The sequence below is a fragment of the Mauremys reevesii genome, linkage group 2, assembly GCF_016161935.1.
Source record: "Mauremys reevesii isolate NIE-2019 linkage group 2, ASM1616193v1, whole genome shotgun sequence".
Classification (NCBI taxonomy): Eukaryota; Metazoa; Chordata; order Testudines; family Geoemydidae; genus Mauremys; species Mauremys reevesii.
The window spans coordinates 46,328,942-46,354,022 of NC_052624.1; the positions used below are offsets into that span (position 1 = coordinate 46,328,942).

The following is a 25,081-nucleotide window of genomic DNA, read 5'->3' on the forward strand; positions in this document are numbered from 1 at the left end:
TTGAAGACTGTAAGTAGCAACTAACAAAGGACATATTTAATGAGACACCAGAAATATCTAATGAACCCATATCTACGTGACAATATAAAAGAAATACTGTTACTTCTTTTGCCATGCTTAACACGTAATGTTTGATGACTTTTTAAGACTGTGGAACATAGACTTTTGCTCTCCCTAATACTGTCTGTTTTTCCCTGTAGAAAATAAAAGATGCCCCTGAAGAAGCCTTCAGGAGCTCAGCATAGGAAGTGAAAAGCTCCATTGCAATCTAATTTGCAGCAAAGAGCAAATTTGATGGGAAAATATCTGAACCAGCACAACAGAAACCAGGCTTTAGGTCAGGGATTGGCAACCTTTCGCGTGTGGCCCGCCAGGGTAAGCCCCCTGGAAGGCCAGGCTGGTTTGTTTACCTGCTGCATCCTCAGGTTTGGTCGATCGCAGCTCCCACTGGCTGCAGTTCACCATGGCAAAGCCAATGGGGGTTATGGGAAGCAGCGCGGGCTGAGGGATGTGCTGGCCGCCACTGCCCGCAGCCCCCATTGGCGTGGAGCGGCGAACCACGGCCAGTGGGAGCCGCGATCGGCCGAACCTGCAGACGCGGCAGGTAAACAAATTGGCCCGGCCCCGCCAGGGGGCTTACGCATGCCAAAGGTTGCCGATCCCTGCTTTAGGTAGTAGCGATTGTCCCAGTATTGAAGAAATTGAGGAGTGAAGTGTAGATGATGGAAGTCCTATTACTAAGGAATTAACAGATTTACTTGAAGATAAGGATGGAAATGTGAGGAAAATGATGATGGCAGCATAAAGGAGAGTGATGATAAAGAAGTATGTGACTCACATGAAAAGGAGACTAATGTCAGATAAAAATATGGTTTACATGAGAAGGAGAGAAATGATAAAGACGAGTCAGCCTCACATGATGACAGAAACAGCAATGAGAAAAATGGCACACCACAAATTGATATATCAGGTCCTGCTTTATGGTTGGCCATCCTACACTTTGCCAATATTGATTGTACAATTTTGAACTGGCCAAGCAAAATTGAGGATATTATGTTTCCAGTAAATGAGCAGAAGCGACACTTCTCAAAGTCACACTGCGAAAGTGTGCTTGAGAATGGTGAGAAACTGAATTGGTGTTGGGTAGTTTACTCGAAATCAGCTGACAAATTGTTCTATTTTTGTTGCAAAATATTTGACAAGAATGCCAAATCTTTGCGTGCGCTTTCCAGGTACAATTACTGGCATAACTTAGCTGATGCTCTGAAGCAACATGGAAAGTAACCCGGTTATTTTATGGCCTATTCCAAATGAATGGAGTTCGAGTCCAGGCTCAAGCTGAGTAAATGCATACACACAGAAAACTTGCACATTATTAATGTAGAAACCCAGCACTGGAGGAACGTGCTTGAGCATCTGATCTCAATTACCCTCTTCCTTGCAAAGAATCATTTGACTTTCTGGGGCTCATTGGATAATTTGTTCACTGAACATTTCCTTAGTTTGGTAGAGCTCCTTGGGAAATACGATGATGTGAGCACTTACATCGAGTACTTTGTAAAGAAACTATGGACCATGACTGCAGCAAAATAATTCAAAACATATTGATGTGGCTCGGCAAAGTGAAGTACTATGCCATAATAATGGCCTGCACTCCCAACAGATGCCATCACTGCTGCCAAAGAAATGGAGAACAACTTAAGAGTTGAGTCTGTCTTCAAGGAAACTCATATTCATTGGAAGAAGAGATAGTTTGGTTATAAGGGCAGAGATAAGGTGATGGGAAGCTCAGAAGAAAAAATCAAAATAGAGTTTTTTGCTCACTCATTGACACTGCTCGAGTATCCATCTAGGAAAGGTGTGGACAAATGAAGTACCACAAAAAGACCTGTTGTTTTTTTTTGACCTTAGTACGCTGCTTTTGAAAAATTGTATGGACCTTCACTGGAGGTGACATATGGGGAATGTTTGGATGTCAATGATAAAGACCTCTATATCGAATTGGACAACCCGTCACATTTTGCAACACAGGAAGCACACACCACTCCAAGTTCTCCAATTCATCCATGATGCAGCGCTGAAGGATACTTTTCCTAATGTGGATAGCTTTGAGGATTCTGCTCACGCTGCCAGTCACAGTTGTGAGTGGTTTGCGCAACTTTTCGAAGCTCAGGCTCAATAAAACATATCTTCAATCGACGATGGTCAATCATGCATGCATATTGTACATCCAAGTACTAAAATGGGCTACAAATGTAATAGAAATAATGTATTCAAAAGTTTAACAAATGGGGAGAGGGGAGCACTAAAAATGCTCCTCACCTGGGAATCATTTGTTCTAGGACCACCCTGGGCAGGTCTACACTAAAAAGTTAAGTCAACCCCGTTACATAGCTGAGGGGTAATCCACACCCCTGAGTGATGTAGTTAAGCTGATATAACCTCTAGTTTAGACAGCATTTCTTTTCTCAACTTAGTCATGGTAAGAGGACTTGCGGGGGACAGAGGAAACACTACAAGGACACCCTGAAAGTATATCTTTAGAAGGGAGGCATTGACCCCACGAACTGGGAAAAGCTGCCTGGCAATAGACTGCAATGGCATTGCATCATACATCGAGCCTCAGCCTGTTTTGAAGAGAATCGCCTTGCTCAAGAGGCTGCGAAACAGCAGAGGAGGAAGGAAAGTATACAGCATCCTGGCCAGCAATTGTGCTCTCTCCAAGCAACTACCTGTCATCTACATGGAAAAACATGTAGCGCATGGATTAGATTCCTCAGCCATCATAAGTCTCATCAATGACTTTTTTCTCTCTGGCAGACATCATCTTTGTATCTAGGGATAGCTGACAATGACTGAAGACATAGCTTAAGACTGCAGCAGCAAAGATGGAGGGCAGTGGTGAAGGCCCTATGATTCGCATGGAATAGAGGGTATCAGAGGGGTAGTCGTGTTAGTCTGGATCTGTAAAAGCAGCAAAGAGTCCTGTGGCACCTTATAGACTAACAGACATATTGGAGCATGAGCTTAATGGGTGAATACCCATTTCGGACATGCATCCGATGAAGTGGGTATTCACCCACGAAAGCTCATGCTCCAATACGTCTGTTAGTCTATAAGGTGCCACAGGACTCTTTGCTGCTTTTATGGAATAGAGAGGCATAAAAAGATAAGAGACTTATGTGAGGCATGGTGCAGAGAAAACATCTGTAAAGTCTCTGCTACTGGCCACGTTGAGGGAGATGGTCAGGGTGAGGAGGGAATATGGTAAGTCTCCTGCTGAGAAATGGCTGACGCTGAGTGCTTGGGTGCTCACTATCCCGTTCTCTCACAGCTGGAGCCTCCACGACTGCCCCTTTTATGCAGGAATATGTCATACAAAAATGGTGCTCTAGAAATAGCCAAGTTGCAGAAGACATATTTTTGCCATTTTTAGTGGCTGAAATACACCAAGAGAGTTTAAAATGGCCAGCAACCCAAGTAAAAAAAGAACAGGAAATGAAAGAAGCATTCATCCTATCAGGAGTAGCTCCATAGCTCTAGCTTTCCATGGCAGGATGAAAACTTTCTGTCTGCTTGGACACAAAACACCAGTAGTGCTGTCCTTTTAAACCTGGGTGTGTATGAATGCATATATTGTTAAATGGCGCAAAGAAGCATGGTATTTTTAAATGGTTAATTTTGTTCTGCAGAAAGCAATTCCTCCACTTGTCAGCAGGAGTTAAATTTACAAACTCCAGGCAGACTCTCTCTTGAAAAAAAAATCAAACCTGCTCTTAGAAAATACAGAGCAAGCATCATGTAATTGAGGCCTGTGACCTCCTGTGAGCTGTGTCCTTATTTGACAAGGCAAGCGCTTAAATACTGAGCATTTGCTCAGAAGCTGATACAAAATGTTGAATTAATCTTATTTCTTATGATGGGCTAACTCCAACTTTCAAGAGTTCTGATTCAGTAAGGTATTTAAGCACACGAGTAGCTTTTGGCATCGTGAATATCACCATTGACAGCAGCAGGATTATTCAGGTGCTTAAAGTTAGGCACATGCTGACGTACCTTGCTGAATCAGGGCCAGAGCGACCTGTAGCTGGATCTCACATAGACTGCAGTAAGGGGCAGTGTGGATTTGAGTTGCATGAGTGAAAGCACGGTGGGAGGGCAGAATTCACACTCAAACTCCCTGGTGCACACCACTTCATTCTTTTATGGGATGCCGCTTGCTCTCCCATATAAGTCCATCTCTTCGGGCCACTGTGGAGAAATTTCTTCATGCTCATAAGAGACTTCTGAGTGATGAGTGCTGGTGAAAGGAACCTGTGTGCAACATTCTGTAATTTTGTATGAGATATATGGGAGCAGGATATCTTCCATAAACATCCAGTGTGATTTTACAGGCTTTTGAAAATTATGCCGTCTAAGGAAAATCCATAATTAACTTGATGTTCTGGAATTCAAAGCTTTGCTTTGTGACACGTATATTAGTGGATGTCTGTGGTTAGTTGGATAGATGTGTCCATCCTTCTAGCTAGAGCCTTTGCTTCTGAGATAGCTGCTATGCTTTAAATACTCCTCTTAAGGGGAGAAAGTACCTTTTCTGTTTTATGTAATCTTCAGTTCCACATATTTTGAAACTGTACAACTTTTATTGGTGATGGTGAGGGGGGCTCTAAATTTCCATTTGAGAGATCTTTTGAACCACTGTGGTGCAGAAACAGCAGATATTCATATCTGGACCAGAGAAGCCATTTGTAACATGGATTTAAGATTCAGAGGGGTTGAGGAAGCAGCCAGCCCTGTTCCGGAGAGAAGACTAGCAGGGAGATGCTAGCACAGCTTGGCAGCATCAGGTTATTGGGTCTGATTACCAGCTAGGGAATATACATGAAGGCCCCTTCTCCCTAAGGGAACCTGTGACCGGGAGAGGGCCAGGAATAAACTCTTCTGTGACTACAGCAGAAGACCGTGAGGGACGTGGGAGACCTGTAGCCCACTTCCTATTGGGGTGGATGTCTAGTCCATTAAGCTGCCAGAAGCCAGGGAGCCCCACAATCAAATAGGGTTATTGAGAATAGGGTTATTACATTATTTTGTTGCTCCAGGTTTCCTTTTTTTGTACTGGAGAATAAACAGGTCCCTGAGATAAAGACCATGAACTGAACTTCGCAGTGCTGACTATTTTCCCAGGCTGGTGATTGAGTCCATCAGCCTACACCATTTTCAGTGCCACAATTGGAGGAGGAAAAAAAAGGTTTCCTTTTTATAACTTATAGATCAACTCCACAGATCTGCTAGGAGCATTTTGGCCTATGTATAGTAACAAACATGATGTGACAATACTGAGGCACTGCATTTGAGAGATGAACAAATAACCTATCATAGCCCAGATAATGAATAGCATATGTTTGCAGTGAAGAAGGATGGTTGGAGAAATAGACCACTTCTGTTTAAAATGATGAGTGTGGAGGATAATCTTATAAAGAAAAAAGAACAGTTTAGAGCAAGAGTGGCTCCTATTATTCAAATTGACCTTTAGTGTGGGAAACCTAGCAGGGAATATCTCACTGTATTGTTTTCCAGCTGGGAATAATACCCTGTGAAAAAAGTACAGTTTATTCTGGGAACAAATACTCTGTCATTCATGATCTTCAGTCATCCTATTCTGACAATAGACTGCAGCATTCCAGTCTGTACTTGTACTTGTTGCGAGTGGAAGGTTTGTTCAGTATGTCAAATCACAATCGTCACATACTGCTGCAATGGGTTATCGAAAAACAAACAAACCCCAGATCTGTCATACTATCTATGAGAAGATGCCAGGAAAAACAAGCATTTAAACAATTCAGAGCTGAACATAAAAGTTACAAACCATACAAAGAAATAACTGCAAATTACATCAACAGTGCTAGAAGAAAATGAGCACGCAGAGATCACATATGTGACTGTTCTGAATATGTGATTGTTATAAGAAATACCTGTGAAAGAAATGCTCTGAAAATGATCCAAAACTCTAACTCATAATAAAACTATCAAAAATAATAATAATCTGAATTTTGATACCCAGCTAAGGATCACATAATAAGATAACTGCAGGGCACTCATGAAATAACATATGTTGTTACATATTGCTATGTAGTACATTATGACCATATACCACTGCTATTGGAAAAACTGAAAATTATGAGGTAACTCATATTCCCAGTGCTCTGTACCAACTAACTTTAAGAGTTCTGGCCAAACATCCCAGGATTTGTTTACACTAGGAGATGCTAGATAAAGTTTTCTGTTGTTGTGGTCAGTGGGGTGGCTGTTGGTAGGAATGCTGGGATATACGGAATAATGGACTGACATGTCACATAGAACTTCTCTGAACAAGATTAGAGAACATAGGGTGGGATCCATGAAGGGTGAGGCTATGTCTACACTTGCAATTGAAGGACAAAACTTCTGTCTTTCAGAGGTGTTAACTCCCCCACCCTTGAAAGATAAAAGTTTTTCCACGACAAGGGCCTGTGTGAACGGGGCGGGAGGGGGGGTGGTTGCAACACTGAGCATCATGGTGCCTAACTTTTAGGTTCCTAGAAAATCTCGGGAGCCACGCTAAGATCCACAAAGCCAAGTTTGGCCCTTAGGATCCCTATACAATGAATGGGGAGAGACAGGCGCCTTAGGATATGATCCAGAAAGCCAGTAAAGTAGGCGAGGAGCTGACTAAACTAACAAATGGGAGATACTGACCAGAGATGAGTGTGCCAAAGTCTGCCTCGCTCTTGGATATGTGCTTAAGTCTGGGCTGCACGGAAGTGACTATCTCTGCTTGTAATCCATAAGTGGGTTCCCGTCTCTTGGAGTCAGGCAGATGAGACCCATTTTACTTGCTTTGGGGACTGATCTGTGGCTGTGGAAGCCCATAGGATGTAGAATTTGCCTTCCTTGGACCTCTGCCTCACCTTAACCCTCCCCACTTTACAACCGTGTTTGAGGGCACTTCTCTTCCAGCTGTGTTTTCCCTTCTAATGACGTGGAAGGACTACCCTTTTTTTTCAGTGATACCTCTGTTTAGGATTTTGTTTGTTTTTTCCATTGCCTGTGGCATGGTCTAATTCCTACTGTTTGTTATTAGGATTTTATATTAATTCTCTGTGTTTCCTGACAGCCCTGCTGGCACTGGGAGGTGCTTTATAAATAAAATGATTATCCCAACGGACACATTGCCTTTCTGTAAGTGGAGATAGCTGTATCATTAGCCTGACACCCTAGTTACCAGCCAGTTACGATGTTTGGAAAGGCACACTTGTATCCCTAGAGACCACAGACATGACAATACACAGAGGTGCCCACGACAGGAAAAGATACACACCTTCTCACTATGTCTGATGGGAATTATGATATAAAGATGGAGCTTTTAAGAATCACGCCTGGCTGTCCCTGCTAACCAGGCACTTGGCCATGCTGAAATAAGCACCTCCTAAATAATGAATCAAATTTATTTATAAGAAATGAGTGGAAACAGCTTCTGCTGAAAACTTTTCTACCTAGGAAATATAGGCCCCTTGAATTTATTTTTAGTTTTTCATTCAGTGGCTTACTTGCACAAATAATTGAGTGTCATTATTAGCATAAATCCAACATAGTTTTTTTTCAGGTAGCTTATTTTACATAAAATAATTTCATTTTCCACCAAATACATTTAAGTTGTGAATGAGCAGTTTTCCTGGGAACTATAATTGATAAGCAAGGCATAGAACAGCGGTGTAGGTTCCACAACTACTAAAATACACATGCACTTGTTATAGATGACTTTTGCTCATGGAATTGCTATATATGCAGGCAAATTTGTGGTTTCCCAGATACATTGGTTTTCAGGCATTTTGAGAGGTAGATAATCATTGTACATGCAGCTGAAAATACAGCCTAATATGTTAAGGTAATTGATACACAGATATCAGTTGAATTATTATATTATTACTTTCCCCTTGGGAGGGAGGGGAATTGTTTTGCACACTGGCTTATTGATCTATAACTTTCAAATAATTCTTCATCATGAGCCTCTTCATGAAAAAAAAATAGAGGCCAATGGGATGTTTGTTCACTTTCCATGTGTCTAATATTCATATCACAAGTTTTTGAAGTCTGCCACCTTTGGTGAATGATGGACAGCATGCATTGAAGCCAGAGTAGACAGTCAAAAAACTGAAAATTATACATTACTGTACAAAAGAAAAAAAAATTGAAGGCAGCCCTTTTGAAATATTGATGCTGTTCTTTCAAAATGCTTATAAAATCAAAATGTTAGAGTTGTTTTTTTAATTTAAACAGCTTAAAATTGTGAATTAACAATTAACTGAGCCTTAATCATCTTGATCCTTTCTTCCACTGTGTACAGACATCTCTTCCTTGACACAGTGATTTCCACATACAGTTAATTTTAATATCATCCCCTCTGCAGTGTTTTCGGAAAGGCTGTCTGAGCACATTTGCATTAGCAGGGCTTTGAACAACATTTAAAGCCCTCTGAGATCTCAATTTTCTCTAGTCAGCGCAGAAACATCACTATTCTGTAATTCTTGAAGCATTTTCCCCAGCTACTGATGACTGTTTGCACACTAATAATAGAGCCACAGAAGAAGGTAATATATGATGTGAAAATGTTGGAGAAAAAGAAAAAAAAACCCAAGCAGTCATGATTACTTTCAGAGACAAAGCATTTGGCAAAAGAATCCTCTGCTAAAATTAACCCTACAGGCAAATACATGTAAACCTAACTAGCTATGATATTCCGTACCTGGTAATGCATTAGTATATGCATGATGTAATCATATATTTCTCCAGCAAGTCTGTTTTCTGGTCTCCAGGGAATAATGACAAACTGAATTCCTAGTAAGGGCACCAGGATTAGTGTGGCTCTGACAGCTTTCATGTACATGTTGGACTCAGCCCGATGAGTATCTCTTAGCTTTGTCACCAGAACTCGGACGATGTTAAGCAAAAAGAAAAAATTTACCTGAAAAAACAGAGTCTTTATTGGTAAAACACTCAAATTAAAATACAAAACCCAGCAATGACAACAAAACACAGCTTCATGGCCCCATCAGAGCTCATAACAACAGCTCATTGTGATTGACATACAGACCAAACTATGTAACCTTGGGTGCCTTAACACACCTACTGCCAGCTTTACATCAATGGAGGATATGCCCCCTAAATCCCTTTCTAGGCAATAAAGGCTCAATCCTGTAAGGTGCTGAGTTCTCTGGCTCCAATCTGGCAAAGCACTAAAAGTATGCCCACTGAATACCATGGTACTACTCATGTGCTTAAAGTTAAGCATGCGCTTAAGTACTTTGCTGGTTTGGGGCATTAAGGACAGAATTTTCAGAAGGGCTCAGCACTCACATTTGTGGTCAGATATTCAAATCAACTCCCACTAAAGCCAATAGGAGCTGTGCATGCTTATCGCCTCTGGAAATCAGGCCATCTGGTCCCTAAGGAAATGGTACAGCCTGAGTATAAGCAGATGTGGACTTTCCATCTCTCTAGTACAGCTAGCTCATGTACTTTCACATTGATGGCATGATATCATGCACATAGCAGTGACAGATTCTGCACTGTAATAGGCTCTTGTCAGATTTTTGAAAACACTGAAATGATTACTCAGAGCTATATTAAAATAGTTGTAACTCCATAAATAGACGAGAGAGGGTATCTGGGCCTTCCACCGTGAAAAGCCATGATCAGAAAAGCTTTAGTATTGTAAATACTGAGAAATACCTCAAATGTTTTACATTTGTACTCTGCTTAATGAGGAATAATAAATGATTTCTGTGTCCCCACTTGCCACTTATTCTCCAGGCTTCCCCCAGGCTTCGCTGACTCAGATCACCTAACCTTCACTTTCAGAATTCCTTCAGGCAACTGATTAAAAAAAAAGTCTACCCAGGTAAAAAGATGTGGCTCCTTTGAACCTCCCTGCCACTCTCTGTTTCTGATGGGCAAAGAGCAGATATTGTGTTTCCATGACACATCCATATTATGCATAGCACAGTTTCAAACCAGCTATTATAAAGCAGCCCCTACAACCTCAAAGGCAGAGGGGCTTTTTCTGGATGGGTAAGGAAATAAAAGGTGGTAGCTCCCTTAAAGATCACCCTCCCTTGTGGATTGGGGCGGTGGTGGGGAGGCATTACCTGAGATGGTGGGGCTCCCATGAACCATTGACCCCCTGCACACCCACGAGAGGCAATTTAAACTCTGTCTTTCCAGGTTAAGCACCTTCTCATGCCTGGATTAGCTCTATTTTAAAGAAAAAGATTAACTTTTCCCTAGAAACATGATAGATCTTTTTCTTAGGGTGTCTGAAATATACAACACTGGAGAAGAGTATTAAAAATCCGAGAAGTCTTATGTGCCCTCTGTCAGACCTCAGCATTATGACAGCAGAAATTTTTTTAGGCTGCTTTAATAAATCCGGTGCTGTGAGCTAAATTCCCTCTAAGCTGCATGGCCCGCAGCAGGCTATAAAGGTGTGATGAAGTTGAGGAATTTTCTAGTGTTTTACATGAATAGTGTGTGTGCACACTTCAGTTTCCCTGCGTGCTGCATGTTTAACAAGATGGTGGGAGAGGGTTTGTTGTTGCAGAGGACCAGGTGTGACCTCGCCTAGCACCTGGGATCCTGGACAATGGCCTGGAGTTGAGGGATCCTAGCGACCGGTGACCTGGTGACCATCCCCAGCTTGGAAGACAGCCAGCTCTGGCCAGTGGAAGGACAATGGGCTGAGGAGAGAGGACCCCAGTTACCTGACCAACCAGTTCCAGCCACAGGGGGAACATAGGATGGAAGAGAAAGGGCCCCAGCAACCTGTTTACCTGGGATGGAAGACAGAGGATGGGGAGGAGCTGTTGGGGACGGTGATATAGGATGCCTCGGCTGGAAGGAGGGGGCTACTGGACTGGCAAGAGAGAGCAGCCAGAGCTCACCTGGATGCGGGAGAGACCTTGATGTACTGTGCTGAGAGATGCTAGGCCTGAGGGCCTGGAGAGTTTCCTGTGCTGGGTTCAGATGCTCAATAAATTCTTCTGTTTTACGCTGGCTGAGAGTCACTCCGGTCTAGAGATCAGGGTTGCATTATTCCCTCTGGGGGTGGAGGACCCGGGGGATACAGGGTGAATGGACTCCCTGAGGGGGCCCACAGCGAGAGACAGGAGTTCAGAGAGGTGCGATTCCAGGAGGCGGAGGGGCCTATGGCTTAACCCTTGAGAGAGAGTGCCCCCCCCCCCCAGAAGGGCTGTCGCACTGAACGGGGTTCCTCCCAGAGACTATACAGAGCCGGAAGAGAGCACGAGCCTGTGAGTCCGTGACAAAAGGGCCATGCAGGTGCGCAGCCACAGGGGTCTGGGGAGAGGAGAGAGGTGGGGGGGAGGGGAGCAAGTTGGGGGCATGCAGGGCTGCTGCGGGAAGAGGCACCTCTCCCCTGTCCCTGGAGCTGCTGCCGGTGGGGAGAAGCGCCTCTCCCTGGGAGGTGCTGCCAGCTGGGAGAGGGCTGTGGGGAGTCCTCTGGCCCCAGCCCCAGGTCAGCCTGCACCCCAAACTCCTCATCCCTGGCCCCATTCCCCAGCCCACACCCCCAGCTGGAGCCCTCACCCCCCTTTACCCTAGCCCGGAGCCCCCTCCCACACCTTGAACCCCTCATTCCTGGCTCCACCCTAGAGCCCTCAGCCCCAGCCCTCACCTCCCCGCACCCTAACCCTCTGCCCCAGCTCGGAGACCCCCACTCCGAATCCCTCAGCCCCACCCCTGTCACATGTCACCTCCATAGTGGTGCACATAACAAATTCATGTGGATATAAAAAATTAGAGGGAACATTGGCTGTGAGTGATTGTAAAGAGGAGGAGCTCTCTGAGTATTCTCATTCCAGGCAGGAAAATTTGTTACCACGCCAAGCAGGGTGACTTGTTTTCACAAATGCTATATTACAAAACTGTCATGTGTAGTTTTCCATTTCCCATATGTGATTAGAACAATTAAACTTAGAACGGAGACAGTAAGTTATTTTCTAGACAATTTTTAGGAAGCATACTGCGGCTTGGTATTGCTGAAATCCAATAACTGTTCTTAAAGGAGGTTTACAACAAATTTTAAAGATTTTTAACTACTCTGAAACAGATCCATGTTCATTTATAGACATTTCCACAATGCTCATCACCGTTGCATTTGATCTCTCAGAAAAATAATGTGGATGTCTGCAAGTAGATGTCAGACCCCAAGCCAATGAAAGCTGAATCTGTTGGGATGCTGACACAGTGCATCTGGCTGACAAATGGAGATAGGACTAATGTTTGGTTTGAATAAAAACTTTCCCCAAATTTCAGGGTGTTCAGGTCTGTTATACCAGTTTGAGTATCTTGAGTAATAGGACAGTGGAACTAATGGGTTCCCTGATGCATACACTCATGTCCTATAAACGTTAATGGACGTTACGGGGTTGGTTTTACTATATGGGCAGAACTTGTAGGTAGGTGCCTAGGGTGGCAAGACAGAGTGAGTGGGAAAAAAAAACAAAAAAACAAAAAAGCAACCTTGGGATTCCTAGCTGTGACTAGCTTGATTTGCTGTCTCGTGCTCTGTGCTTCCCCTACTCAAGCATTCTATTCAGGTTCTTATCTCCCACAGCCTCTTCCTAGTTTAGCTCCCTACCTCTGTTCCCTTTTACCACAGCATTCAACAAAAAAGGGTAATTCATCACTGGAACAATTTACCAAGGATAGTGGTGGATTCTCCATTACTGGTAATTTTCTATCTGGTAAAGATCTATCATGTTTCTAGGGAAAAGTAATTTTAAAATCAAGACTGGATATTTTTGTAAAAGCTATGCTCTAGTTCAAACAGGAATTATTTTGGAGAAGTTTTGTGGCCTGTCTTATGCAGGAGGTTAGACAAGATGATCACAATGTTCCCTTCTGCCTCAGAATTTATGAAAACCAATGCTGAATTATTGACTTGGTCTCAGCACCCTGCCTAGGCTAATCCGAAACATAGTTATTTCATTTATACCACATATAATGCAGCACATTTAGCATAAGTAAGGTTAACTGCATAGAAAAGAAGATTCGGTAGTTTAAATAGCTTGGCCATGGTTTTCAAAAGGAATTAATGATTTTGTATGCTTCTGGTTTTAGATTGCCCAATCTGAGACACCTTGAAGGGGCTTGATTTTCAGAAAGTGCTGAGCACCCATCCTCTGAAAATCAAGTCCCTTTTTAGGGGTCTCAGGTGGGGCATCCAAAATCACTTGCTACCTTTGAAAACCTTGGCCAATCTATTTAAGATACAGAATCTGCTATACAATGCAATTTTGCATCATTTCCAGGAAGAGTAACTCAACTGTTAATATAATAACAAATAATATTCTTACCAATAAAGCCGCCATTACGGGTCCATGAACAATATAGAGCAAGTGAGTGTCAACGCTCATCCAGCAGCTGGGGGGAGAATATATCATTAACTCAAATACATTTTTATACATAGCTATAAAATGTGCTAAGTACCTTGAAAATCATACAATACTCACTTGTCATTGAAGTATTTGGCTCTTGCAACAGCATGAATAGATGCTGGCACTAAAGGAAACCCTACAATGATTAAAGGTATAAATCAGCCTTCATATTTTTTGGCATGCAATTCATGTGACACTAAAAATAACATTTCTTCTTTTTAAAAATCACATATAAATGGGAATTCAAAGCTTTGAGAAAAGAATTATAATTCCACCTGACTTCGGGTCATATGGCTTTCTTGGTTGTGAGATATAGAGGGGAATAATTGTGATACTGCCCTCAAAAGTGGCCATGGAGAGGTGTCATGCTATCACCTCAGCTCAAAGCTGCTGTCAGTCACTCCAGGCATGTTGAAATACCTGCAGGGAAAGGGGGAATGGCCAGATACACTGGGGAGGAGAGAGAGGGAGCATGCAGTTCTATGTGAAATATTCCCTTTGGAAAGCAGGGTTCCTTGGTATGTAAATGCCCACTAAACAGGGCAGCAGTAACTTATTTTGCAGGCTAGTACAGCAACCAGGCTACTTTTACTGAAGCTGAGGCTCAGGCCCTAGAAAATGTATAGAGTGGAGCCAGGAGTCTTACAAGTGGATGAGATCTTGGAGTGTTTACTCTGCTAATCCTGCAGATTCCCAGCCACTGTACATTCAGAAGGCCCTACTCCACATGTCTATCATTAGTAGGGAGGGTATGGTAGAAATCCCGACTCCTCATATCCCCATATCAGCTCACGTAAGTCCTCTTTTGACGTGAAAGGGGAGGATACCACACTGACAGACTGCTGTAGGGGGCCCATTTTTCTTTTTATGCCAATCCCACATAAGGGAACCACTTGTACTAGGCTGAAGCATGGAAACCTGCCATGCTCTATTCTCTTCCTAGAGCAGGCTTGATGTTTTCCAATCATCTGTGAGAGTGTAGGGGGGGCGGGAGGGGTTCTTGAGAATCCTGCATCCAAACCCTTGAATCTCCGGACATCCCTGCCATTAACAGCATGGTGATTCAGTTATCAAGCCTTTCCCTCTGCTTCCATGTTACTTCCCATCCCAACAGGCTAAGAACCATGAAAAGGGAGGTTGTGCTAAAATGATAGCATTCGTTTATTTTACTTCAGAAACTGTGATGAACCTGGTAAGCAGGAAATGACCTCATCTAACAACCCTGCACAACCCCTTCCCTTGACTATGTGTGTGGAGGGGGCCTAGAAACATGGAAAGACCCTGATCTGGGATGTGTCCTGGTTCTTGGGATAACGGCAATGGCATGTCAAGCCAGGAGCAGCAAGGAAGCTGGTTGCATGGAGAAACCACCAGGAACTGTGTAGCTCAGGTGTGACTGCTAGGTGCAAGTCTGTGTGGGACTTGTGGGGAAGCAGCAGAGACTAGGCAGGAAGCCAGTACAGAGGGGCCTCAATGAAAGAGATACCACTAAGTGATCCTGGCTTGGAAACCTGCAAGTTCCTATTTACTTTGAATAGAAGACTGGGCTGAAGAGGGCACCCCAGGCACTAAGCCTGAAGACTCTGAACTCTCTACTGGACTGCCCCAGCGGCCCAAATAAGAACTGCTATTGTTTACTTTGAGTTGTAAGTGTTTAAGCCTCCATATCGAGGGTATTTGCAACCTTTGCTTTTCTTGCCATCCCTGGGAAAATTCTCTCTTTAGCTAAGTGTCTGCATGGTTATTGGAATCCATCTGTACTAGTTCTTAGGGGGCTAGCAACTGAATCACCATCAGTGCTTGCCTCCGAGTTACACTGGCACCCCATTAGTACCTTAGAAGTAGTGAACCAGTCATCAAGCATTTAACTAGGTCAGTCAGAGTATTATGGGTTGAGTGGACTTGTAGGCTCTAAAATTTTACATTATTTGGTTACTGAGTGCAGTTATGTGAAAAAAAAATCTACATTTGTAAGTTGCACTTTCACAATAAAGCAATTGCACTACAGTACTGGTATGAGGTGAATTGAAAAATACTGTTTCTTTTGTTTGTCATTTTTATGTGCAAATATTTGTAATCGAAAGTAATATAAAGTGAGCACTGTACACTTTGTATTCTGTGTTGTAATTGAAACCAATATATTTGAAAATGTAGAAAAACATCCAAAAATAGTTCATAAATGTCAGTTGGCATTCTATTGTTTAACAGTGTGATTAAAACTGTGATTAATTGTGATTATTTTTTAAATCACAATTAATTTTTTTGAGTTAATCGTGTGATTTAACTGCGATTAATCAACAGCCCTAAAATTAATACATTTCAAAGTGAACTAGTTGAAAAACAGTTTTATTCCTTTCTATAGTAGGAGGAAAGTAGCTCTTTGGATTGCTTGCTTTGGGTGTCAGTGACCTTATCAGTGCTTTTAGGAGAAACACAGAGACCTGAACTCAGGCCTTGGCAAGCTAAGCTTTGTTCAGTTCACCTTCAAAGAATGCTCATGGCCAGAAAAGTAACTATGTCAATATGATGTCATTTTGGTCACTGTATTAGGTCCCTTGGGGTCTTCAAGAGATATCTACTTACTCAGCTGCCAAAATAATTTTTCACTACAGTTAGGACTGCAGAGTCAATGCAGCTACTGAAGAGCAAACTGGATCTTTTTCTGTTTCATGCATCACTAACAACATTATTAGTGATGTTCCAGTTGCAGAATCTTTTTAATGACAATGATGCACAAGAAGAAGCAGGAAAAACATAGCTCCAGATCCCATTTCTATGGAGCCACTTAGTAATACCAAAATTTACATTTTCAGGTAAACCCCTGGTTTTATAGGTGCAGTGGTACACATGGTGAGAGTGGTGTTTTATTATTTTGTTAGGTGCATATGCACAGAGAATTTGGCTCTACACGTTCAAATGTACATCTTAAGGTCACAGTGGAAAGTTTTCATTAGTAAATTACAGTTCAGCAAGCTCATATTTATCTAGTTTTAATTTCCACTATTACTCTCCAAATTTAGGCCTAATTGTAATCTGCCCTTGTGCAGTTCCACAAAGTTTGGAGGGTGAACCAGAAGCAGAAACAGTGAATAAAGACTGCTTGGTCTTTACTTCTTCCAGGAAGCAAAACACACGGAGAGGGACAGAAGGAGATGAGACCATGATTCAACTCTCTCTTTCCCCAGACCTGGGCATGGAGCTGGGCTGGTGCACCAGAAAGAGAAGGGGCAATCTGTACCATCCTTATAGATGAAACAGAGTGTACACCCCTTGGGCTGACTAAGAAGGCCTGCAGGAGACGGTGCATCCTTAGGCCCCAGGCACACCTCTCTTGGTCATTCCTCAGAGTGGCGCGGCTATGTGCTGTCCCTTATTTTGGGCTGAAGGAAAAATCACAAATTGTAGCCTCTAGGAAGCATCTGAAAGTAGCCAACCAGTGATAAATATGACAAATCCCTACAAGCAAGGCCTGTTCCTGCTACGGCACAAAATGGAGTTTGGCTTGAGCGCACTTCTAGTTACATTGTGAAAGAATCTGTTTCAGCACAGCCCTAACCAATGATCCCCCGTTGAATTAAATGCAGTTCACGCTGTTCGAAACAGCAAACCGAGTGTAACTGAGTGCATTTGAAACTATTTCTCCTGACCAGTGATTTAGGGGTAATTTACTAAAACACTGAAATAATATCAAGTAAAGAAAGGGACCTCAGAAGGGAATATTGCTCCAACAAATCATGCTAGAAATACACAGTTGCCTCAAGGTCAGCATACAGAACTGATCCAATGATTTTAATTACTTCAGCACAGGGAATCATGGGAAACTTTCTCAGATATTTTCTTTTCTTTAAAAGCTATGTTTTACCATTGCTTTAGTGGGTCTGGTAAATAAAGCCAGCTCACCTAGTGCTGAAATTGACTGCGCTGAAATCAAATTATTATTATATTTATATAGTGTTGTACATATGCAGTGTTTTCAAACACAGATGAGTCACATTCACTAGCCATGAAATGAGAATTTACACAACATTTTACTCTGTAAACTAAGGGCCAGTGCCATGGTGGCATGTCTTATAGTGCAGCCATGCCCTAGAACTTCCAGCCAACCTTTAGACTTTCTAAGTGGCTACTCCCTTTTAATGTGCAGAAATGAAATATTTAAACGTGATCCCAAAAGAAATGTATTTGTTTCACTGTTCTCCTGTTTGGGCCTGACCCACCACAATAAATCTGAACTCTGAACTGTGGAACCTTCACAAGGCCGATGTGCTTGCTCTGGCGCAGGCTGAGCTATTCAACTGACAGAGACGCTGCACATACCTTTCCCCAATTATGAAGTTGTCCAGGGACAAAAAACTTCCTGCTGTTTAGTTTAGGGCTCATAATGATCCATGCATTTTTAAATCCTAGAGTATGTAAAATCCCTCCCTTCCCATGAACATTGCTAATCTCACAAGAAAGGGAGAGACGATTTCTATCTAATCTGGAATTTATAGGAAGGAGATGTTCTCTGGGGCTTAAACTGGGAGAAGCTTTTAAGTTCTGTTTAATTCTTAAGGTCTCTGATCAGTGGTGATCCATGGAGTACTGAGTCCCATATAGCTCAGGAGCTGAGGAGGTTGCCACATTCTTAAAAAGTGATCCCTCCCAGTGACAGGGGTGAAGCACTGCATTCTGCTGTTGCTTTCATAGAAACATAGAATATCTGGGTTGGAAGGGACCTCAGGAGGTCATCTAGTCCAACCCCCTGCTCAAAGCAGGACCAACCCCAACTAAATCAACCTGTCATGGGAGAAGTGGTTGTGGAGGAATTAAGCAACAGATGCAGGTTCAAGCCAGTTCTCATTTTTGTCCGACCTGGTTTATACCTAAGCCCACAATTTTTTTTTTCCTGGTGAGGTTTGGTTTCTTCCTACCATAAATGAAAAGAAGCTCAGTAGACATGAAACCTGCAGAGGGGGTGCTGGACAGCACAGGGTAAATTCTGTCAGCTTCAGCTTGGGTTTGAAATAGATAGACATGGGCAAAGAATCCTGAAATGGATATAAATGAGAAGCAGGACAAAGATCGCTGAGATGCTTCCCAGATGTGTTCGTGAGTTTTGTGATATGGGCTGGGCACTCATTACTGGGAATTAGAATGAGACCAGAAATTCATTATCTGTAGCCAGCTAAAGAAAGTATTGATGGTAAGGGCCTTCTGTCACCACTTACCTGGGCTGGATTTACAGCAAATAATTTTAAAGTGAAAGAGTCTGCATCCCACTGTAAGGGACTGGCTTTGTGTATGTGCATGCGTTGCCTTTTACTGGCCAAACAACAGAGGAGAATGAGGGCTACCACTATTATTACTCCAAACCAAGGGACATCTTTTGCAGACACAATAGAGGCCTGCATATCTGGAGCTGAAGGAGCAGAATTCTAGACACAGCTCCATAGGTTGTGTGCATGTGATTTACATTGTCGTTGCATCTGTTCTCTGCAGCGCATGGATTTGTAATGTCAGTTACAGGTTGTTGAGGATGTTTACTTACTTATCTGTACATTGCTGTGAGATACTTAGCTATATTACCTTATATGTTTGGGGTTAGAAATTTACATGTTCAACACTTGGCCATTTCTTTCAAGACTACCATCATCAAGATACGAACTACTATTAATTTTCACAGACATGTGTGTATTAATTACAATGAGTGAACACATTGTCCTGTGCAAATAAATTAAATCCAGTTCAAATTTAGGATCTCAAGAGATCAAACTTAGGTCCTAATACACACCCATAAATAAAGCTAGTAATGTGTGCAAGTGGCGGCAGGATTGGGTCCCTAGTATATAAAAGTGCCATAAACATTGGAAAGAAGTGACCAAGAAGATATGAATGATAAAATACATACCCCAGCCCAAGAGGTAATACCAGTGCAAACGCTGCTCTTCAGCAAATACTGCCACCACAATTAGAGTGTGAAGATATATGCCTTCGCAGAGCATCCAGAAGTAGTTACAACCGAGCATGTACTGGTGAAAAAACTGCAGCACCTTGCAGCTTACCTGTCAGAGAAATTGGAGAGTAGTAAACTGCAGATCTGGGCAGACAATGGCTTACAAACTGTATCGAAGCAGGCAAACAAAATATGAGTGCTAAGCTTCAAGACAACTTTTCCTAGCATTCGCTAGATTTCTTCAGCGAATGTCATTGACAGGGCTATAACATATTGATAAATCAGAAAAATGGAGTCAAGGTATCTCATAATTGATAAAAATCAGGTGCTAACAGCAAAATTCGAAAAAGCATGATTTGGTAAAACCACACTTCAAAACATTTTCAGCCTATGAGTTTTAGAATTGAAGTCTGGGCTTTTTAGAAAAAGCTGTTTACAAGTTCTGTGCAGAAGAGATAAACAACTGAGTCCACCAAAATGTCTAAATCAGCTCTTTTCTTTTACATTTATTCAAATCATTACAAGCTATAAAAGCTCTCCAGTTTGATTTTATAACTAATAATCCCCCAAAATGTATACAGGGGATGGACCATATTTACAGGTGTGTCTACACTTAGAACGCTACAGCGGCACAGCTGTGTGCTCCAGTGTAGACGCTACCTACTCTGAGAGGAAGGGTTTTCCTATTGGCATAGATCTTCCACCTCTCTGAGAGGCAGTAGCTAGGTTGACAGAAGAATTCTTCCATCGACTTAGCGCTATCTATATGGGGATGTAGGTTGGCTTAACGACGCCATTCAGGGGTGTGGATTTTTCACATTCTTCACTGATATAGTTAAACTGACCTAATTTGCTAGTGTAGATCACACCTAGAGCTCTTATTCACCACCTACTGAGTATGAACTGCTATTGGAGTCAGTGAGAGTTTCTCCTGGTTAATGTCCCATAAATGCTGATGAGGGCCTCTAAAGGCATATGCAGTGTTGCTGTACTTTCCACTGCTCTTACAGAAGCCAGAAACATGAGGAAAAAGGAGAGGTGTTTACAAAGGGCCAGACTGTGCCCAGCTCCCGTGCCACTTTCCAAAAAGGAAGGTGTGAGGATTCTCTCACCAGGGAGAGGTTAAGCATAACTGCAATCCTTGCATTCGCTTGAGCACAAGCCCTGCATAAGGCCATTGCTACTAGAAACCTGAAATGGGGCCATGGCCATTGTCTCACAGGTTGTAGAGGGAAACCGGACAAGTCCAGTTGTCTACCATTTTCTGCCTACCTGCCAAAGTTCCAATGGTGTGGAGCAACTCTGTATCTCTCCCTAAATGGGTTAGTGTCAATAAAGCACAATCAAGCTGAGAGGATTGAGCAGGACAAGGCCAGTTGCCTTTAGAGTTCAAGATTTCAAGTTCTCTACAAATCATATCTTATTGCCACTGGGTATGAGGAGAATTCTGTTTATATACAGAGGGGCTCCTTGCATCTCAACATGCAAGGGAGTTTTGAGGATGCGATGGGCTAGGCTGTTGCTGTGGTGTCTGCCGGAATCCACTGGCTTGTGGCAGGGAAGCACAGGAGCCAGAACACCAAGACTGCAGTAGTGACTGTGGAGTGACAGCTGCCATTCTGTAGCTGAAGGAGCAGATTCCTTCCCATTTACTTCTGTCAAGCTCCCCAGGGCACAGCCTGATTATTTGGGCTGTGAGGCGGGTTTAGGCTTTATTTGCCTCTTTAGTGTCAAAGGAGCCATTTTTTACTGTCACACAAGCAGAGTACTGTACATATTATCATCTCTCTCTGGAGGACTCAGCCTGCTCCTCCTTGCTAAAAAGGCTGGTTTTATCACTCCTTGAAACTGTCTTTGCTTTCTATAAAGTACACACATTTACTTCAGAGTGGTAGCCGTGTTACACATTTACTTGCGTTTCAATATCTGGGTGTGAATTTCAAGGCTTAGGAAAATGCAGAGCTGACAGAATTAACTTGCAGGGCTGACTTTATTTTTATCATTTCTTTTTCCACTCCCTACACAGGCAGACGAGGCAGTTCATAATTTTCCACGGTGCGGCTGAGTAGCTTTGACAAAGCGCGCAGACAGAGGAGTAGGATATAATACAAATGTTTTGTATGAAAAGAATAAAATCCTGTTTTTTATATTGGCAAATGCGCTCATTATGGTGCTTAATTGCGTCTCATATTGTTTTTCACAAGTCTGGGTCAATATGTGCCATGCCTCAGCCCTTAGCATGTGCTGAATATAGCCTGTCAGCTGGGGGCCAACCTTTCTCCATTCACTTCTTATTGATTGCTCATCCGCTTGAGCATTGCCTTGGCTGACAGGCACACAAAGCTTTGCAGAGATTGCTGTTGAATCTTGTTGGCATTTTACCTAACATAAAGTAACTATGCCAAGGTCTAAAATGTCAGTGAACTTGTGTGGTGAACTCATCTCTATCTTGCAGACAGAGGGACCAAGACGAGCATATCTTTTACATCTGGCCAGTGACAGCCAAGCAGTCCCTCAAGTGTTGGAAGGCACCAGCTTGGCACCTTCAGACACACATTGTATCTAGCAGCTATTATGAATCATGGTAATTGTCTGAGAGTGCCGCCTTAAGGCACAGTGTCTGCTGTGTGAGTATTGAACGGTCATGCGCAGGGTGCTCCTGTCCCACGTTAAACACCAGACTGTGTAAGGCCACTCCACTTGGTAGTGCTGACGAGTCAATTGGCAATGGCTGAGGTTTGGGAGAGGAAGAAATGATTGGTAGATGCTGCCTGATGTTTTCTGGTCAGCTACTGCCAAATCAACAATTTTGTATTTCCCATCTGAAATGGTAATGAATCTCAAGTTCATTGCACAGTGAATGGCAGCTGTAGTTGCATTTTTCCACCAGGTATATGTCCACACTTGTAGAGTAATTTGACCAAAATCAGTCGTTGACATAATTTTCTCTTCACATGTAAGATCTAACTCACACATAAGCACAGTGCAAATTTCATGGACACTAACTGTATTTATTTCCCATGATGCAACACTTCTCAAGCTTCATTTTCTTTATATTTTATTTCCCCTATCCCAAACAATTAAAGTTTGTAGCTTTTTAAATTAAATTCTGTACCTATCTGACAAGCTAATTCCCACACACCCATATCAATTTATGGTTTCTTTGAGGCACTTAGTCACTAGATATGCAATAGGTTTAAGGAAACTATCAGGCTAGGCATGAGGGATGAGTTTGATTACAGTGGATCACATCTCATTAATTTGAAAATAAATTCAAAAAGGTTGGCTTGAGTGGTTTAAACCTGGCAATCTATCAAGATGGATCATGTTTAATGAACATTATTCAAAACATGGAGCAAATCAGTTTTTGCTTGTGATGAACAAAACAGTACAGCATCTTTCATTTGTGTACAAGTGGCGTCATGGAATTTGTGTAACAGCTACAGTCACAAGCAGCGTTTTTCTTAGTCCTTGTCAGTTCTATTAACGTGAAAGAAAAAAACACGAATGCTGAAGAAGAATTTACATTATATTGTCAGGCACAGCTACCAAGTCATTTGCCATGTTATTAAAGAATGCTGACAAATATAGAAGCACTATATCCACACAGATTTGTCTGAGCTATGAAAAACCACGCCTGCTCCAAACTAGGTCTCTGTAAAGTGTTTATGTTACTGTAACAGTTATATTGAAACTGCAAAAAATTAAAGGAACAACTCTTCCACCATTTACATGCCTGATAACTTTGACTTGCATAATTAATTTAAAAAAGTAATTTAATGTGGCTCTGTCACATGTTACACTCAAGTTACTTAGGCCAGGCCTACACTACAAACTGACATCAGTATCACTATGTCACTATGAAAAATCCACACCCCCAAGTGACACAGTTATACCAACCTAACTCCTGGTGTAGCCAGCGCCATGTTGATGGGAGATCGTCTCCTGTCAACACAGCTACTGCCTCTTGTGGCGGTGAATTAATTACACTGATGAGATGAGCTCTCCCCTTTGCATACTAGCATCTTCACTGAAACGCTACAGTGGCACAACTTCACTGGTGCAGCTGTGCTGCTGCAGCATTTTAAGTGTAGATCTGCCCTTAGAGTATAAGCTTTTGGGGACAGGGACTGTCTCCTTGTTATGAGTCTGTAAAGAGCCTAGCACAAATGGGCCCTGGCTTCTAGCTGAAACCAAAAAAAAAATTACAGCAATATTATATTATTATTATTAATATTAATAATCATAAAATATTCTGCTATCTAAAACCCACACATTTCTTGGAGACATTTCCAGCTACAATACATAACTGAAATAATGCAGGGGATACAGAAACTGACTGGAACATCCCTACATGCGTAATTCATATATCTTCTCTTACACATATCTGTACAATCAGATTTTAGCAAGACAAGCCAGAGGCTGGATTTTGTGGTGCTCTCAAGGTCTATAGCCCTGATCCTGCCAGAAGATCCATAGCAGAGCTCCATTCAGAGATTTCATGGGGGTTCCGCTCATGTGGATCATCTTGCAGGACTCAGACATAAGACATTGCATTAAACTGCAAGTTACATTTTATTTGTTCCTCTGTTAATACAAGGGCACTTGCTCATATATACTTGACACTTCTCAGACATGACTTTCCATACCACCTGATCACCTCTGAATAAAAACCACTATTCAAGAACTAACAATTAATTATTATTACTATATTATTGTCAAAATCCATGAGGACTACACACAATAGCATAACACCATAAAATATCATATAAAATGAATCAGTTTGATACTAGACAGATTTTTCATACCTTCTCAGTAGTTTGGATGAATGGGGCAAACTTTGGTCACAGTTTTGGACACAGCTGAAGAAAGTCTCATTGATTTCCTGCCTTCCCTCCCTCAGAGCCATTCCCTACAGTGTTCAGGGGGTCAGGCTGACCTGGAGATCTGGCGTTTCTACCTCCCTGTGCCAGCTTTGAATAATCTAGTTCTCAGAGTATTAGAGCAAGTGCTGACTGCACAGAATAAAACCTCTGACTTCTAATTCCCTCTCTGTTTATTTGTGATCACTCTGGGTGCGCACACAATTTAAGTTCAAACAATTTCAGAGAAACTGGTCAGTGACAATGAGCCAGACAAGGTTACTATTTTTATATTAAGCCATTTCTGTGGGCCAGATAAAGTCAAAAGTTCCAAATTTGCCTCAGTTTGTTTTAAAGAGAAATAAACGTATTAGATCCTCACTCGGGGGTCAGTCAGTAGAGCTCTCCTGATGTAAACTAGCTGACGATCTGCCCCATTGCATAGTTGTACTGACTGCTGCAGTAGCTGTATGTGATTTATTATCTGCATTCAGTTTGAAGCCAATATTTTCTCAGACATTCTTATTTAGCATTAAAAGGGAGTGTGGTTGGGTTTCAACTACTGAGCTGCCTCATAATTTTTTCTGGTTATTAGATTATTATTCTAGGAAAGTATCCTTAAATTCCAAGTATCCATATTTTGGACAAATAAGCAATAAAGGACTTTTCCAAAGTAATGTTATGCTAAGCAGTGTGACTCAAAAAAACCAGCTATCAGAACGCATCATACCTGCTCATATGTCAGTACCTATTTCAGAAGTTTATGACTCACCCATTAAAACATGTTCCAG

General features: G+C 42.2%; 1 protein-coding gene across 1 annotated transcript in view; it reads right to left on the bottom strand.

Moving 5' to 3' along the window:
- CALCR (calcitonin receptor) overlaps positions 1-25,081 on the bottom strand; it is a 240,080-nt gene that overhangs the window by 21,226 nt on the left and 193,773 nt on the right. The window contains exons 8-11 of the mRNA XM_039525170.1: positions 19,384-19,537; positions 13,569-13,629; positions 13,413-13,479; positions 8,783-9,001 (exon numbers count right to left, since the gene is read on the bottom strand). Coding sequence (XP_039381104.1) covers positions 8,783-9,001; positions 13,413-13,479; positions 13,569-13,629; positions 19,384-19,537 — 501 coding nt within the window. The remainder of the gene's footprint in view (positions 1-8,782; positions 9,002-13,412; positions 13,480-13,568; positions 13,630-19,383; positions 19,538-25,081) is intronic.